At 37.5% G+C, this 14,437-nt stretch overlaps 1 protein-coding gene and 1 long non-coding RNA gene across 4 annotated transcripts in view; one reads left to right on the forward strand and one right to left on the reverse strand.

The window, feature by feature from the left end:
* The window catches only part of LOC141278805 (uncharacterized), a 33,000-nt gene extending 28,551 nt beyond the window's left edge, over window positions 1-4,449 (forward strand). Inside the window, exon 3 of the long non-coding RNA XR_012332094.1 lies at window positions 4,280-4,449. This is a non-coding gene — a long non-coding RNA (uncharacterized lncRNA). The remainder of the gene's footprint in view (window positions 1-4,279) is intronic.
* The window catches only part of HPSE (heparanase), a 34,035-nt gene that overhangs the window by 3,385 nt on the left and 16,213 nt on the right, over window positions 1-14,437 (reverse strand). The window contains exons 4-11 of one of the 3 annotated variants that reach the window (XM_004327542.4): window positions 12,427-12,600; window positions 10,184-10,352; window positions 9,826-9,873; window positions 9,229-9,322; window positions 8,678-8,784; window positions 7,438-7,552; window positions 4,443-4,561; window positions 3,124-3,270 (exon numbers count right to left, since the gene is read on the reverse strand). In XM_004327542.4, coding sequence (XP_004327590.1) covers window positions 3,124-3,270; window positions 4,443-4,561; window positions 7,438-7,552; window positions 8,678-8,784; window positions 9,229-9,322; window positions 9,826-9,873; window positions 10,184-10,352; window positions 12,427-12,600 — 973 coding nt within the window. The remainder of the gene's footprint in view (window positions 1-3,123; window positions 3,271-4,442; window positions 4,562-7,437; window positions 7,553-8,677; window positions 8,785-9,228; window positions 9,323-9,825; window positions 9,874-10,183; window positions 10,353-12,426; window positions 12,601-14,437) is intronic. The other 2 variants (XM_004327543.4, XM_004327544.4) reach the window with 2 other exon arrangements.

A 14,437-nucleotide genomic window follows, 5' to 3' on the forward strand; every position in this document is an offset into this window, starting at 1 on the left:
CAGTTCCTGGATGGGGTGTGGGAGGAAACGCCATGACCACCATCAGGAAACCACAGACAAAAATAGGCCTTGAAAACACCTCTAGATGGTGGTAGTAAGACCTCTTCTGCATGAAATTGAAGACCATTACAAGGGTACACAAAAAAGTCTCAGAAATGCTTTAGGAGAGGCCACGGAGTTTAAAGGTAAGTCTGATCATTGTAAATTAATACTGCTCTGGGTTAAGATGATGAAGCATGGGCAAGATAATCCATCTGGCTATACTGTTTAATCACCTATAAATATAGCTAAAGGATGCTATCAATATACTGAGTGTAAGCTTAAAGTGCGCAGAATATTTCCTCATCAGGCTGGGCAATGAGGGTAGGGCTTTTTTTGAGGGTAGTATCATGTTTTATATTTTTAAGTCAGTAACATGATGACAAGAAATAGAAGACATGCTTGTCACGTTTCGGATAAATAGAGCTAGAAGGAATTAGCAAGCAACAGATTTGGCAAAATTGGCGATGCTGGGCAAAATTTATCTGAGATAACTATAAAATACTGTTTTTATGTTAACATATATTCACTTTAAATATTTATTAAAAACTTACTATGCAGGGCCTTCTATGGGAACTATACAAGTTATTCAAGTAAAAAATAATTTTTTAAAGGTGATTATTATTTAACCCTCTGAGGTCATTAGCGTGAGCAAGTGTGCAGACTGTGCACTCATTAAACATATCTGCGATGCTTTTGCAACATTTTAAAGAGGGAAAAATATAAGTAATATATACTCATCAAAGAGAACTTAGGGTAATAAAACATTATGCACAATTTCACCAATTTTCCAAGTATAAAGCATGAAACATGTGATAAGAATGCAACAGGGTCTGGTAAATATAGCAAAGAGAAGAATCATTGAAGAAATTGGGCATATTTAGCCTGGAGAGAAGACAGTCCAATTGTCCTTCAAATATTTGAGAGTTATTCTGGAGAAAAGGAGGTATTCAGCATTGTTCCAGATTAACAGTAGCAAACTCAAATGTCCTCAAGGGCCAAGGAAGTTACGTGTGCCAGTGCAGTAGGACAGGTTTAAGACACAGCAGGGTCACGTAGGGACTAAGGAGCACAGAAAGATGAACGACCTGTCTAAAGTAAACAACCCCAGTTCAACTCCATCGAATTGGGAAAACATCCCAGAGCTGCCAGAGCACCTATTTTCAAAGAAAAGCTAGAAATCCAGATACTTCAGTAGTTGTCAATTTTTACAACATTGACAACTAATTAAAAATAAAAGTTAACACAGAATGTATGCCAACCTCCCCTAGCAGAAAAAGAGAAAAAAAAAAATCCTCTAAACCCACTTGTCCACAGGCATGAGGTATAGTTTCCATCCTCCGTTCTAGAGAATAGAACTAAGAGCAGCAGATGAAAGGCTTAGAGGCTCACTTTATCCTTGCCACAGAGAGCAGTCGCCAGCAGAGGCTGCGAGATCCAACAGAGGAGGAATCAAACAGAGCTGAATGGCCTTAGATACCCATCTAAAATGATCTCTTAAAACACTTCTAATTCTGCAACTATTATTCAACGACTTCAGAAAAGCTTTTCTCTTATCAGCCTCAGACAGAAATATGCAAAAAATAGCCACTTCAAAAAGGGTCAAAACCCAAATAGAGAAAAGTATCTGTTATCCAAATATACATTATTTACAATAGGGGAAAAAAAAAGGTTTAAACAGTAGGAAAATAAGTAAACCATGGCATTTTATAAAACATGCAGCGGGGCTTCCCTGGTGGCGCAGTGGTTGAGAGTCCGCCTGCCAATGCAGGGGACATGGGTTCGTGCCCCGGTCCGGGAAGATCCCACATGCCGCGGAGCAGCTAGGCCCGTGAGCCATGGCTGCTAAGCCTGCGCGTCTGGAGCCTGTGCTCTGCAACAGGAGAGGCCACAACAGCGAGAGGCCCGCGTAACGCAAAAAAAAAAAAAAAAAAAAACATGCAGCCCATTTAGAAGACTACAAAGGCTATATATGGAAAGATACTTTGGGAAACTTGTGGGTTCCCCTTCACTTTTTCCTATTAGAGGTTGTATGATTACAGTTATAGTAAAATAAAGGATAGGGAAAAAAAGTAATGGTACCCAGTGTTAATAATGCTTGTCTATGGGGGATAGGACTTTGGAGAAAGCATGTTTATGGTACTTTTTCAGGTTCTGAGGCTGTCACTGAAAACATCACTCATAGAGCATTTGCAAAGATGCGAGGAGGTAGTAAGAATTTTGTAATCTCAATTTTTTATGCTTTAATGTGAGAATAGCCATGATGGAAAGAGTCCCTTCCAACACACAATGAATTTTTATTTTAATTAATTAATTTTTTTGGCTGCACCGCACAGCTTGTGGGATTTTTAGTTCCCTGACTAGGGATTGAACCCGTACCCCCTGATTTGGGAGCATGGAGTCTTAACCACTGGACCATGGGGGAAGTCTCCTTCCAATACATATTAGACAGAAATCTTACAATGTTTGTGTGCCTAACTCTTAAAGGCTTACGGTCATTCTTGGGTATTCTGTTGGATTACAGGCTTTTGTAAGACATAGTCAATGACAGGCTTTTATAACTAAAATGTATTAGAACCAACTTTAAATAATTCACCTAAAAGGCACATTTCTGACCACTTTTTTCTTACTCTAACCAATAAAAACACTACTCTGATACCATAAGAGACTCACACCCAGCTCGCACCATATAATATTTTACAACAACTCCTATGCCTTTATATAGCAATTACATATAGGTATTTTTGTTTTAGTGACTGTGTTACCAAGAATTATGTCTTTTTGGAGCAAATAATCTAAATGCATTGAGTGGATCTTGATATATCAAGTTGCTCTGAAATGAAAACATTTCCCTGAGATAACTGCTAGTTTGTGGTCCCATTCTTCCGCTTTGGACTCTCTGAATGAATCACACTTGTATTAGCATGTATTCATATGTAACTTCCTGAATATTAAGAATTGTTAGAACTTGAAATAGTTGACTTTTTTTTTTTTTTTCCTCCCTATCAACACATGGTATTCTGACAAACACCAATAAAATTCACTTTTGGTGAAAGTTTGAAATGAACCAAGAAAATTACTCACTTGGAAAATAAGCCATTGGGTCCTGAAGGTTTTATGAGGTATTTGTCCACTTGCTTGTCAAATAAGTGATGTGGTAACTGCAAGCGCTTGGTGACATTATGGAGGTTTAAGGCATACAGAGTTATATCTCCTTCTTTATACCTTGGGCTAAAAGCAAATGGATTAACTCAATAAAAATATTTATCTAATTTAAGCAATTGAATAGTTGATTAAAAATATAGTCATGGACAATACTAAGTATTAGTATCTATAGTGATGATGGGCCCTCTTTGTATCCTTCCATTTATGATAATATTAGGCTACTAATGTGGTCCTATTTTGAAAACATGATAAAAATATTGCTGTTCACACTGCCATTTTCTGGGCTTTAGCACTTTGAGATCTTTGCTGCTTTGCTAGGCTGCGTTGTGAGGAAGCCAGTCAGCCCATATGCATTCAAACATAGGGAAGTTAAATGGTAAAATGGAAATTTTCAGGGTTCATGTGAATTCCTAATATAAACCATATAAACCCAGGCTTTTCCTAACCTTATGAAAAGACTGAAACAAATAAGAAAATTAAATCTACTGACACTTTTCAGAATTTTTCCACCTAAACCATTCCCCCACTTATTCCTAATGGGGCTCACTACCCAGAAACAGAGTTTCCACTCACTGAAACTGGAAACAGTATGTAGCTTTTGTAGCTAGAATTAGCATTTTAATATTATTCTATTAGGAAAGACAGACTGAAACTAAAAAGAGAAAAATCTCAGACTTAGGAACATTTTTCCTACCTAAGGCCAGAGTACTGGACTACAAAAGTCTCTATGGCCTCTCAACTCCAGAAACTGGGTTGAAACTTTTGAAAACATGAGTGTTATTGTTGTTATTGGTGTCATTTTAATTATTCTTCTTTATTAATCAGATATGATGCAAAGGGATAAGTATATTCATGAAATTATTCATTCATATGAGTTCATATTCATATTTTATTCATAGCCATTCAATTGATTAATCATTCATACAAAATTGGTTTTATGTGCTTCATTTGTATCATTATTTATTTAAATTCAGGATATAGTTTCATTATGGATTGTGATAATTAAATCATTGTACAAATCTTTGCTGGACTGCAAATGCCTATGTTTAACCTTTTTTTTTTTTCATTTTTTTAGCTAGACTCTGGCACCATATCACTATGAGAATGAAAAGAAATGAAGAACAATGACACACCTTAGACCCACTGTATAGATAGAAGACAACAGTGTGTTAGAGTAGGAAGTTGTGTGCTTACTAATTAAAACTTGTTGATTGGTAAAGGGCATCTTACACACTTACTGGTTGATGTTTGTGCAATGAAGGTATACTCGAAGTTTGTTTCTGTCTGGACCTTTCACACTTGCCATTAACACATTGGTGCCCACCAGTTTCTTGAACAGAAGAGAGAGCCAATAATCCTAGTTGTAGTGATTGGGGAGGAGAGGGGCAAAAATAAATCTTTACTTACTCTTTCACAAAAACAGTGTCAAGAAAATAGTTATCCTACAAAGAGTGTGACTGTTATCCTAGAGCTATTTTAAAAGGATTCATCTTTTGGTCTGCATTACCACCACGAATCTGAGGGCAATATCTTGTTTGCTGCTTTTTATCACTGGACGACTACACTTCCACAATTCAGAGTGCTAGGAGATAAATCTCAAGGATGTAACTCATTGCTCAGAGACAGTCTAAATATTCTTTGTTGTCAATCATCCAAGAATTCAAAGCTCAAAGCAAAACTTTTAGATATAGACACACACACTCACATACACACACACACACACACACACACACACACACACACACAAAGCCAAGTTTTAAAAATAAAACTTCTGTTTAAGAGACTAAAACAATTTCCTCTGAAACCTTATAAACCCCCAACCCCTGCCCAATAAGGCAGTGCATTAGGCAGTGACCATCACTAGCTATCAAGGTCAAGAAAAGAGACAATCAGACATTATGTGTCTCTTGATGGAAGCACACACTATCACCTATGAAGAATTCTTGCAAAACAAAAAACCCCACAAAAATCAAGCCTCTGGGTCTAGCTACCAGTTTACAGGAAATACAGGGGACAGAGGAACATGCTAAATGATACCACAGAAATAAATTTAGCAAAATCCATAATGTGGGAAACACTATATAACATTACCTGGTTTCTTAATAAATTCCAAGGGACAAAAAAAAGAGAGGGAGAGAGAACTTAAAGATTAACAGACTTAAGAGATATAATAAATACAATATATGGACCTTGTTTGGGTTCTGATGTGAATAAACCAACAATTAAAAACTTTTGTGACTGGGGGGTGGGGTGGTGGTGTGATGAATTGGGAGATTGGGATTGACAGGTATACACTGATGTGTATAAAATGGATGACTAATAAGAAACAAAAAAACCAAAAAAAAACCATTTGTGACAATAAGGAAAATGTGAAACACTGATTAAATATTTAATGATACTGAGAAATTATTGTTCATATTTTAAAGTATGATAATTATATTTTGTTATATTTTTACAAAGGAGATACATACTGAAATACTTATGGATAAAGTGGTATACCTGAGATTTGCTTAGAAGTAATCCAGTAGGTGGGAGGTAAAGAGTGGGTACAATTATGGATTAAACAACATTAGGGCTTCATATACTTTTCTCTCTACTTTGAAAATTTTCATAATAAAAAGTTTTTTTTTTTTTTTTAAATCCACTCAATATATATATACCCCAACCCTTCCTTCTTGAGCTTGGGTAAGGTAGACTCAACAGGCAAACAGCTTTTGTTTCTCTGCTCAACTTCAAAATTCTTACTGGAGACAAGAAGAGAATCAATTAAATGTTTTCAAAGGAGACGTAGCATGGTTCCATGACTTGGGGTAGAAAGGAAGCAGGCTCAGAGCCAGGATTTGTACAGGATTCTTTAGAGTAACAATGAGACAGCTGTGTGACCTCTAGCAAATCACACAAGTTCATCTCAATTTGAACTTCCTCATTTGAAAAATGGATCTAAGATACCTTCCTTGCCACCTTCCAGGACTGTTTTGCGAATTCCCTGGGATTCTGCAGATGTCAAAGGTACCATTTACTCTTGCAAGTTTTTCTAGCTGACTTGTGCACCTTGAGGAGGAAGTATATTTAGCACATATACAAAGAATTCTTAAGCCAAAAGTTTATGTTTGGCTGAGAAGCTTTAGATAACATCATAAATAGCTGGTACTACTTACAAAGAGTGACAGGATAAGCTGGCTAATTTCTAGGCATTGGACTCAAAGCAAATTGTGAAGAAACTGTTTATTTCTCTTCCTTGTTCAATGTCCATTTAAGAAGGGGCCAGTAGTAGATTTTGGATATTTGTCTAATGAAATGATCACGTTTGGTTTAACTCATTTTATAAATTACTCATAATATACTTGGGGAAGATAGATTCCATTTTGTGCAAAGACATTTTGCTAAAAAATTTTTTTAGGTTATGAACAGTGTGCTCCATGAATTTGGACCACTATAGACTAAAAGCAATTTTGGGGGGAAATCTATCTACAAACCACAAAAGCCTAGCTTATATTTTGGCATGTGCTTTTTGCAGACTTTCTTAGCTTTCCTACAATTTCAAGCAATTCCCTTAGGAATTATTCTTAGAAAATAGATATTCTCAAATGCTATTTTAGACTATAAAAATCAAGGTCATACTTCTCAGGCTATACCTATGCTATCCCAACTTTTAGATATATATATCTTCCAGGTGGCTTTTTAGATAGAAAGGCTATATTTCCTGATTTAGTACCAGATGTAGTTGGAGGTAGGGTGGAAATGAGACTTTACTCATAAATATCTTGAAGATTATTAACAAAATAGCCAATCGTATGGTGATATTTTTAAACAAATACATGGTACTAGCTTATTTTAAGTTAAATAAATTATGATTTCATGACAAAAAATTTTGAAACTTTGGATACTACAGGCAATTTTAACTTTGATTTACTTGGCAAAACATTTGATTCAAATTTATCTTATAAAATTGAAGTCAAAAAATTTCAAATTACTCCTTTTTAAAAAAATCCCACAACATGCCCCAAATAACCCACATTAAAAACATTATTTCTGGGTCTCAATTTCTTGAGACACAAAAAGGTTAGAATGAGTGATCTCTAAGGTTTCTTCTAATTCATCTGTCTATGGTTTGGCTACTTATTGAGAGCATTGAATTTATTGAGAGAATTGACTATTTATAAAAGTTTAATACAGGGGGCCCTTAGTATACTCTAACCTACTCACGATAATAGGAAAATAATGGTCACTTACAGGCAAAGGTTCAAAATTTTCATCCACTAAATGGTAGTTTCCAGCTCCAAAGAACACTTGCCTCATCACCACTTCTATGCCCATTCTGGCTGACAGGCCCAATTTATCCAGCCACCTGGAACAGAGTGAGGCCAAGCTTTCTTCAGATTTGGAAAACAAAATAACTCGGTTTTAACTATACACTATTCTGATTTATTCCTCCGTGTGGGAGGAATTGACAGGAAGCCAGAAAAGTAGTATTATCAATAAGGCATTCAGATGAAGTAGAGACTATCCTTCACTTCACATGTTCTCACACTTCTGCATGATAACAAATCCTAGAAGACTATTAATATGCTATAGGAGTCCCTATCAGGGTAGGACAACATCTACAAAGCAGAGTTGACAAATGCCCACACTTATAGACTTATTCTCCGTCCTGTGGGATCCAAACCCGCCCTTCCCACTTCCACCCACCGCCTCCCCACCCGCATTTCCATGTGAGGTCTGAAGAAAGGATTGCTGGTGGCCAGCAGCACTAAAATGCGAAATAAGTAGAATCACCCCTAAACTTTTATGGACACTTCCTCCCCCGCCGTGTTCAGTCAGTGGCAAAACACACATCTCCTTTCTTTCCTCTCCTCCTCATGCCTCCACAAGCATAAGGGATGTGTGCTCTAGTCGGGGCTTAAAAGAATGAGGATAGGAGAGGAAAGAGAATAAAGCTCAATATGAGCATGTAGAACTATAGACTAAGAGTGTTAACTGAGTTATGAAATGTAAGTAAAGCAGTTGGTTTTAAAGCAATCAAGTTTGTGGTGCTTGGATAAGGGGGTGATTTAGTAAATCTTTAAATTCATTGGTAGCCCCTCGGGTGCGACCTCATACTTTCAGGCTCGAAACTTCTTGGGAATCTATGAATAGAGCTACATGTACTCAGAATCCTTCTCAGAGTCAAGGCTCTTGATGCACTCTTTTACAATGTATTTCTTTAGAGAAAGGAATGCTTGACATATTTATGGGCCATAATTAAGGAACAAAACTTCTAAAGCAGTTCATTCATACAGTGATTAATTTGGGCACATGTTAAAGATGTCCAACCAACTTTAGTAAATCATTTTCTTGCAAAATCTGGCACAAACTTTGGAGCTCAGCCACGGAAACTGTCTTTGACCAGATTTTTGTCTGACGAGTTATTTCAACTGAACAGAAGAACAGGAGAATGCTATCTGGTCCCTGAGACAAGTGCAAATTCACTCACATAAAGCCAGCAGCAAAGGTGTTGGACAGCAAGGGCGCTCCACCCCCATATGCAGAGCTGGTCTCTCCTAACCAAACCTTCTTGTGGGGTCTGGTCTCCTCAACAGCCTATGTATGGAACAGAAAAGTCTCCACAGTAATTGCAAACAAGCTGACCAAATATGGTGCTGAAGATTATTCAATATTCAAAACCTTGCATTCCCAGATCCATCCGTTCAGTATAGTTACAAAATATTTTCACGGTCATTTAGGTCTTGGGAAATTACCTTTTATTGGAATACTAGGTGTGGAAGGAATGTAAATAATCCCCTTCTTTTCTTATGGACTCTGAGAGTTCACTCTACCAAAAGGCCATTGGAAGTATTTTTAATCTCCAATCAACATACATGGGTGAGACCCGATACTAAGGGGAACTGAAGGTGAATAAGACCTAGTGCCTGCTCTCTAAAATTGGAAAAACATGTAAATTTATATACCTGTAGAATTTAGGACTAGCTAGACTACAAAATAAGGACTCTGGTTTTACATTAAAAAGAATAAGAAGACTATTACCTGGAAAATTTTTTGCACAGATGAAATAAAAGTGTCCAGTACATCAGGGTTTAGAAAATCTTCTTTGGTAGCAATTCGCCCATTCAAGTAGTAGCTAAATTATTCAGAAAATATTCAGGAAAAAGTAACAAACTTTACTTTCTGCTTTTAAGTTAATTGGCCGCCCTTGCCCTCCTTTCTACTTCTTCCCACCCCTGTGCTATTAAAAAAAAAAAAAAAGCAGAAGTTCTACTAAGGAGAGAACAAGATGGAAGGGGACCACTTATTATGTCTTGAGAAAACATAGTCACAAATGCAGGTATTTGTGGGTTACCCATTCTTTGGCAAGCATATTAGTTTTAGCTACTATTAGCTACATCTATTCCATGACTTAAACAATAGTGTGCCTTGATCTTGTAGAAACTACCACGTTACTTAAAACAAGTTTAAATTTCTGTTTTATTAATGTTAAGATCCTAGTACAATGCTGCTTGAGACCATTTCTTATTGGGAACTATAAAGTCAATTAGCAATTAAATGAAAACAATTTTTTGAAAACTCGGTAATAAGTAAAGCTAGCTTTACTTTCTCAGTATAAACAGTAGGAGACATACTTACTGATGCCATGTAACTGAATCAATCACTTCTCCCCCAGCCTTCAGGAAACTAGAAAAAAAAATCTATTATGTTATCACTTAATCTTTATATGAACAATAAATGCACTTGTCTTCCCTAGAAATAGGCTGGTTACTACTTTAGGATAAAGCAACACAAACTTCCTAATTCTGATACAAATTTTATCACAGGTGCCATTTGCCCCCAAATCTTTGGTATTCTGAGCCAGTCAATGTTTCCTCTTTTGGTAAACCTTCTAGTCAGGCAACAAATTGTTTAATAACAGGTGGTTTATTGAGGATTCTCCACCAAAGAAAATATTATATTTAAGAAAAGTGGTTCTGCTTCCTCTAGCTCTTACCTCTTCAGCATCTTAACAGTCTTTCCTCGAGGCTGGCCAACATCAGGACCATAGAGTTTTGCATTTTTGAAAGCAGATTTTCCTAGAAGTTTATGCAACTCCATAAAATCTTCTCCTAACTGCAATCCATCGATGAAAATACCAGCCTTCTTCCGGAAACTGTTAGGTTCTGAAAGACAGCAATTCACAAAATAATTGCTTACCTAGAAAATTTTTTATTTAAAAGCAAACATAAAAGCAGCATATAAAAGCAACAGAGCATTTTTCATATTACAAAAACTTAGAATCCAAAGTCAAGGAAAGTAAAATCTCCAGTTATAAAGAAGATATTCCAGGAAAATAAAAATATAAGTTATATAAACGAAGTATTGGGGGTAATAAAACAGTTGGAAATTAATAATTGGGACATTAAACTAGTGGATATTTAGGAAATAGTCTGTATTCAGTATTTAATAACCTAATTTACTTAAAAAAAAAGATTGTGTGGGAGAAGACATTTAAAAACCTATTTCTACAATGTAATTAAAAGTCTTCCTGAGGGGCTTCCCTAGTGGCTTCCCTAGTGGCGCAGTGGTTAAGAATACACCTGCCAATGCAGGGACACGGGTTCGAGCCCTGGTCCAGGAAGATCCCACATGCCGCGGAGCAACTAAGCCCGTGCGCCACAACTACTGAGCCTGCGCTCTAGAGCCCACGAGCCACAACTACTGAAGCCTGCACGCCTAGAGCCTGTACTCTGCAACAAATGAAGCCACCACAATGAGAAGCCCGCACACTGCAAAGAAGAGTAGCCCCTGCTCGCTGCAACTAGAGAAAGCCCGTGCAGAGCAACGAAGACCTAACACAGCCAAAAGTAAATAAATAAATTTATTAAAAAAAAAAGTCTTACTGAGAATTATAAGTGCAAATTATATGTGCATGTGAGTCTGGAAGTAGCAAAGCTGAAGGGAGGGGAGGGAGGCATGGAAAGTGTCCAATCTACTTCCCAAATTGCCTTACTCTTCTCCTTCACCCCGGAAACCAGACCTTCCCTTTGCAAAATGGGGCCCGGGGAAGAGGGGCACATGATGACACTCTTTTATCTTACTCTGAAGAGCAGGAGCTGGGGATGGGTAGGGTAGAAAAGTAGGGAAGGTGAGATGTACAGAGATGGGTAAGGATGGGTTCAGATGACCTATTATTCACATAGTTGCTGCAGTAAAGTTGTTCAGCATCTAACTAAGATATGGTTGCCTTGACCCTTCCTTTTATTCTGTTTTCAGTGCTTCAACTTGCCAGTTATCCTCAGTAACCCAATCCCAAAATCTGCTGCTAGACTTTATTATAATACATACCACTATAGACATGTATCACTTCTTTGCTTGCTTTCTGGTTGGTCTGCCTCCCTACCTCTAGAACAGAAGTCTCAAGAGAGCAGGGACCTCCTACTAGAGCCAGACTGCCTGGGTTCAAATCCTAACTCCTGTAAGATTCCTCTCACTGATAATTGCCCAGCATCACACAGCTATTGAGCTAAAATTTTTGTGCCTCTTTTGTCATCTATGAAATGAATGTCATAATTGTGTTCACCTCGGGGCAATTATAAAGATAAAATAAGCTAATACTTATTAAATGCTCAGAACAGTGCCTGGAATATAGTATGTGCTCATCATATTACTACATCTCACTTCCCATTTTATCTTCAGTTCCATCGGCTGATGTGTGAACAAAGCATTGTAAATATGTTTGAATGAATGTGGCTAATCACTAGCACTTTAGTTACAGTTTATAAGTTCCTTACAATAAAAGAATGACAAAGGAGACAATCAAGAGCTTGACCCAGGTAAGACTCTGTACCAGAACTTCTAGCTTGAACCCATTATGAGTGTTGGGTTGGGGTTGCTGAGATTGACAAGTTGAGAACAGAGGAAGGACTGGAAAGGTAAAAGCAAACTGCTTGAGTCCAACCTGCCAAGCATAAGAGGTCTAGGTGACCCTGAAGATCTCAAGGGAATCAGGGAGCTGTGGAAGTGCTCAAATGTAACATAAACTGGGATTAACGATAGGTTCTAAGATACATAAGGAGTTTTCTGCCACAAGTAATTCCAAACTCACACCACTGAGCACTTACACAAATATTCCAAGGCAAAAAGCATGTTTGCTATTATTAAAAAGAAGGTCATAGATAGGAACAAATAATGCCAAAGTGGGGGAATCTCCTTATTATTGAAATGTTCCCCGGGCAGGGGCAGGGGAGCACTTACCATTGCCTAGTTCCCAAGAAATGTTATAACTCTTGGAAGAGCAGTAGTCCAGGAGTAACTGAGCATTGGAACTGTTCCAGTGCAAATCTGCAGTTCGTAGTAATGCATTTAGACCAAAGATCAGGTCCAGTCCTGAGCAACTGGCAAAAGTATACAGCATATCCACTGAGCTTCCTAAAAGAAAAATGTTACCATTTCGTGGTTAGGTCAGCACCAGAGTGCCGAAGTGATGAAGGCCTCCAGATTTGTTCCTCATAATGAATTGCTATTTCTGTTGTTAAATGGAAGGAATTCCAATGAGTGCTTATAATTATGAATGTGTCAACAAAATTGGACTGGCAAATTAAAAAATATATATATATATTACTTTATTTGCTTCAGCTGTTGAATCAAGTCCTATGGAAGGTACCAGAGGCTTTGGTCTGGCACTTGGGTTTTGTTCAAGTGACCTCAGGTGAACTGGGGAAACTGCAGTGTACGGCTCAGGGCTCAACATGCACAGGCCAGATTTTCATTAGTCAACACAAACCCCACACTTCATAATCTAAATATCTCCATTCATAAACTCAGTCACAAAATAACTTGGTAACTTTGATTACATTTTTTTAAAGTTTTTGAAAAATTCATGTATATAATTCATTAATTCAAAATAAATGGAATTTTACATTAAAAAATTGGCCTAGGGCTGTGGTTTCCAAACTCTGCGCCAAGGCACTCTGGGGAGTGAATTCACTGGTACGGTTTAGCAAATAAAAATACAGGACATCTAGCTAAATTTGAACTTCAGATAAATAATGAATAATTTTTAGTGTATGTCATGTGTATTATTTGAGAAATACAGCAAAGAAATTATTGTTTATTTGAAATTAAAATTTGACCAGGCAACCTTACTCACAGGGGCACTGCAGGATCTTTTAAATTTGCAAGGGAATGCATCAACATCTGTTGGACATGATGAGAACTGTTACTATTAGGTTGTTCGGACCTAACAGCTTAATTGAAACTCTCAGGTATTTCTTTTGGGCTAGATGTGCTATGAAAAAAATTGAGTCACTAAGGAGTTATTAAAGCTTTGGAACTTTTGAACTCAGCTTTTTAACCATTAGCTAGCCTATAATCTCTTTTTGAGAGTGGCAGAAAGTATTTTTGAGTGTTTAAATCAGTTATTACCTGCATAGATCTGGTGATCTTAATGTATATTTAGAGTTATCTATTAAACAGAAATTCACTTCCCTAGTTTAAAAAAAAAATCTCTATCTATCTGGCAAACTTACACCCTTTCTCCTTCAAAGTGGCTCTGTTTCTAAGTCTTCAGCCTGAACTACTTGGATTACCAGAGCAGTGAAACCCTAGGTTTAATACTGCACATAACGGCTGAGGGGCGGTAACAACACTAGCAAGCTATTTTAGGTGTTTTTGATATTTGCTGTGTCACCCACTTCCACAAACCTGCTGCCTATCATTAAGGTGTTACAGACATTGGGGTCTGAAAAGCTCTCTGAGTCCTAGCCTGTTCCTGGGATCTTAGGGCCACAGTGGAGGACAGCATGGGACTTTGGGATTATGGAGTCCTCCCCAAACCTCCACCCTCATTTTTCTATGAGGAAACTGACACCCAAAGAAATAAAGTGCTTTGCCCAATATCACATAGCTATTTGGTGACAGTGCCACAGTAATAGAGCCTGTAATAAAGGCCCTGTGACTGTCCTAGTCACAGTTATCTTTTAGACATATACTGCTAATCATGTTGTAGAAAGTGTCCTAAATCAGGAATCATAGATCTGAGCTCCCAGCCCCACTATCCCACTTATAGACTGAATGATCAGGAGTGATCCCTTTACCTGCATGAGCCCTGGCTACAGATCTACAATCCTGGAACTAGTACCATCATCCATCTACCTCACAAAACCAAGTTGAAATAGCACATGTGAAAACCCTTTGTAAGCCATAAAAAACTCTTACAGATATAAAGCACTATTATTGCCTAGACCTTCTACAAGGATTATGGCAT

The sequence above is a fragment of the Tursiops truncatus genome, chromosome 5 (assembly GCF_011762595.2).
Source record: "Tursiops truncatus isolate mTurTru1 chromosome 5, mTurTru1.mat.Y, whole genome shotgun sequence".
NCBI classification, from domain to species: Eukaryota; Metazoa; Chordata; class Mammalia; order Artiodactyla; family Delphinidae; genus Tursiops; species Tursiops truncatus.